Source organism: Nicotiana tabacum, chromosome 10, assembly GCF_000715075.1.
Source record: "Nicotiana tabacum cultivar K326 chromosome 10, ASM71507v2, whole genome shotgun sequence".
NCBI lineage: Eukaryota > Viridiplantae > Streptophyta > Magnoliopsida > Solanales > Solanaceae > Nicotiana > Nicotiana tabacum.
Genome location: NC_134089.1, coordinates 104,380,150 through 104,384,456, shown reverse-complemented (window position 1 = coordinate 104,384,456; position 4,307 = coordinate 104,380,150). Strand labels below are relative to the sequence as shown.

At 35.3% G+C, this 4,307-nt stretch overlaps 1 protein-coding gene across 1 annotated transcript; it reads left to right on the top strand.

The window, feature by feature from the left end:
- Positions 1-335: 335 nt before the first annotated feature.
- LOC142165285 (uncharacterized) lies at positions 336-905 on the top strand. The gene is made up of 2 exons (XM_075223874.1): positions 336-608; positions 660-905. The coding sequence occupies exons 1-2, from the start codon at positions 336-338 to the stop codon at positions 903-905; spliced, it is 519 nt and encodes a 172-aa protein (XP_075079975.1).
- The last annotated feature ends 3,402 nt before the right edge of the window (positions 906-4,307 follow it).

The following is a 4,307-nucleotide window of genomic DNA, read 5'->3' as shown; positions in this document are numbered from 1 at the left end:
GACTGGACATAGGATTTTACTCTGAATCCGAACCAGTATAAAAACATAATGTGTCAATTACTTTCTGCAATTTATATTTTACATTCTATTCCTATAAAGTCCAGTTGACTAGAACTCAAATTAGTTGACTACCTCTAAAAGGAGAAGAAAAATCACAATTCATCCCTCTTACACTTTCAATTGGTATCTGAGCAGATCTCACATTTTTGCTTAACTACTTGTGAGAAAAGATCATGACCAATCAAATAATTGTTGGAGTACTCTTTCAAGAGGGAACATCACAATTCAGGCCACCATACTTCAATAGACAACAATTTTCTCACTGAAAAGTGCGAATGAAAATCTATGCAAAATCTTATGATGTGAAAGTATGGGGTATTATCAAAAAGGGAAACTATCCACTCCCAATCGCAGCTCAACAACCCGCTGATCCTAAAGATATAGATGAATACACAGACGAACAAATGGTCGTCGTACAGGTTGAAGCTAAGGCACAAAATCTGTTGTATAATGCTATAAGTAGAAAAGAATATGATAGGATTTCAAGTTGTGATACGGTTAAAGAAATGAGGGACAAACTGGAGGTCATCTATGAAGGAACTAGCAAAGTGAAAGAAACTCGGATAAACATGTTGGTTCATGACTATGAACTCTTCTAGATGAAAGAAGGAGAATCCATTGAGGAAATGTTTGCAAGATTCAGCAAAATCATTAGCGATCTCAAAGCTTTTGATAAACTATATTCAAGTGGTGATCAAGTTCGAAAAATCTTAAGGAGTTTACCTACCACTTGGCAGAAAAGAGTAGTTGTACTCGAATCTCAAGATTTAAACAAATTTTCATATGATGAACTTAGAGGAGATCTTATAGCATTCGAGAAAACCTATCTCAAGAAGACAAGTTAGAAAGAAAAGAAGAAAACAGTGGCCTTCAAATCTACAACTGAAGGACCCGAGAATGATATTGACGACTATCCAGAAGCTTTTGAAGAAGAAATTGCTATGGTATCAAGAACATGGATGGGTTAATGAGAAGGTATAGATATACAAGAAGGGTAAGGGTGCCATCTAGGTGAACCAGGCAATACAACGAATAAGACAAGAATGATGAAAAATGTTATGAATGTGGAAGGTTTGGGCATGTTCAAGCTGAATTCCCAGATCTTAAAAGAAAAGTCTCCAGAGGGTTTAGCAAAAACAAATACTTCGAGAGTTAGAGTGATGAAGATAGTTCAGAACATGAAGAAATAGCAACTCTATGCTTCATGACCATCCTGGAAAATGACATGAACAAATACTCTGGCTGTTGGACTGATGAAGATACATCAGACGATGAATGCAAGGAAAATACTAAAAACTATTTCATGGCACGAGGTGAAATAAGCGAGGTAAGATCTTATAATTGTGATAGATGTAATGAATTGCAGGACATTCTTGACCTTACCCTAAAAGAGCCTAAAAATGTTAAATGAATTAAAGAGACTCAATCGGGAAAAGAAACTCTGGGAACTTAAGTTTGAAGTTTGTGAAATTGAAAGAGATGTACTTCAAGATGAAGTTCAGGAATTACAAATGCAACTTAGTGGCATGCGCAAGTCCGCCCGTCACAATTCAGTCAAGTCTAACCAGGAGACTTACAAGTCAACTGGAAAAATGACTGGTGTCCACAGGTACTAACATAAGTGGTAGATCAAAACCTGTATCAACCCCTATATGTCATTACTGTAACAAAATTGGACATAAATATTCTTTTTGTCAATTTCGTAAATCTAATATTTCGGGATGGATTTGAAAAATCAAAAACAGTCCTATTCTCAGAAGAACTAACCAACAAGGACACAAGCAAGCTTGGGTACCTAAAAGAAGGTGACAATATAGTTTGCAGGAGCACCACAGAAAGAGCTGTAAAGGAAAATGATATTTAGACAGTGCGTGTTCCAGTCACATGACGGGTGACAAAAATCTGTTCAAAGAAGTCACAAAAATAAATAGTGAAAATGTTAAATTTGGTAATGATTCAAAAGGAAAGGTAGTTGGTACCGGTACTGTTCCATTCGAAAATAACTGTGACATTACAAAGGTATATATTGTAGATGGACTCAACTACAATCACTTGAGCATAAATTAGTTATGTGATTTGGGATATGAAGTAAAATTGAAGAAAACCGGATGTGCCATTGACTATGAAACATGTAAAACTATTCTTCCAGGAAAAAGGTATGGAAATGTTTATATTCTTGATGGCATTGAAAATCTAGATAGTAACATTTGTCTAGCATCCATTTATGACGATCCATGGCTTTGGCATAAAAAACTTGGTCATGCAAGCATGCATCTTATTGAAAAATAGTCCAAGCATGATTTAGTTATTGGTCTTCCCAAACTCAACTTTTCTAGAAATCATGTACGTGATGCATGTCAGATTAGTAAATAAACTAGAAACTCTTTCAAAATCAAGGTTATTGTGTCCACTACCAAGCCATTGAAATTACTTAATATGGACTTGTTTGGACCCACTAGAACTGCTAGCATTGGAGGTATACGTTATGCTTTTGTTATTGTTGATGACTACTCACATTTTATATGGGTAATTTTCTTATCTCATAAAGATGAAGTTTTGAATTTTTTTGAGGTTTTCTGCAAAAGAATTGAAAGAAAAAAAGGGTATCTAATCACAACCATCCAAAGTGACCATGGAGGAGAGTTTAAAAGCAGATTCTTTCAAGAGTTCTGTAATGATCAAGGGTATACCCATAACTTCTCAGCCCCAAGATCACCCCAATAGAATGGAGTAGTTGAGCGCAAGAATAGAACTCTACAAGATATGGCAAGAACAATGATATTAGAATATTCACTGTCAAATCACTTTTGGGCAGAGGCAGCCAGTACAGTATGTCATATTCTTAACAGGTGCCTCATAAGACCTATTTTGAAGAAGACTCCATATGAATTATGGAACGGTAAGAAGCCAAATATATGCTAGTTTCACTGTTCGAAAGTAAGTGTTTCATGCAGATCAATGGTAAGGATAACCTTGAAAATTTTGATTTAAAGAGTGATGAAGGTATTTTCCTTGGTTACTCTATTAACAGTAGATCTTTTAGAGTTTACAACAAACGTACATTATCTGTAGAAGAATCAGTGCATGTTATATTCGATGAAAATAACTCTATGGCCTAGAAAGAAATCATTGCAGGTGATGAATATAGCAACCAAGAAGTATCACAGACAAATAAACCACAGAAGTCGACTGATATCGCAGTTACAATCATAGAGTCGACTAATAAACCTGTGATCAATCTTGCTGAACCACAAAAGGAGTCGACTACTTATGCAGTTGGAACTCGTCTGAATGAATGGAGAAGTAAACCTGGATATCCTCAAAAATTCATTATAGGGTATCCAAGTGAAGGGATGAAAACCAGAGGGTCTTTCAAAAAGAAATCAAATATTGCACTCATCTCTCAAGTAAAACCAAAGTAAGTTGATGAAGCCCTAAACGATTCCAGCTGGATACAAGCCATGGAGGACAAACTTGATCAATTCGACAAAAATCAAGTTTGGAAATTAGTCCCTAAGCCTGCAAACACTAATATAGTCGCAACAAAGTGGGTTTCGAAACAAGCTAAATGAAGAAGGAAAGGTAGTAAGAAACAAAGCCAGACTAGTTGCTCAAGGCTACTCACAACAAGAAGGAGTTGACTATGATGAAACCTTTGCACCAGTAGCACGATTAGAATTAATTCAAATATTGCTTGCCTCTGCATCTTTCAAAGTTTTTAAATCATTTCAAATGGATGTCAAAAATGCTTTTCTAAACAATTTTATTGATGAGGATGTATATGTAAAACAACCTCCTGGTTATGAAAACTCACAATTTTCTTATCATGTGTACAAGCTAGCTAAAGCCCTTTATGGACTCAAACAAGCTCCTCGAGCTTATTATGAAAGATTGATTTCCTTTTTAACTAATTATGGGTTCACTAGAGATAAGGTGGATACCACTTTATTTATCATAAGATCTACTGAAGGTAATCTTATTATGCAAATCTATGTAGATGATATCATATTTGGTAGTACTAATCTTCTTTTGTGCAAGGATTTTTCAAATCTCATGCAAAGTGAGTTCGAAATGAGTATAATGGGAGAGCTGACATTTTTTCTTAGGTTACAAATCCATCAATCAGAAGTGGAATATTCATCTGTCAAACCAAGTATACAAAGGAATTGATTAAAAAATTTAGAACGAGGAATGCTAAATCAATTGGAACTCCTATGAGTCCATCTACAATTTTAGATGGGATGAAC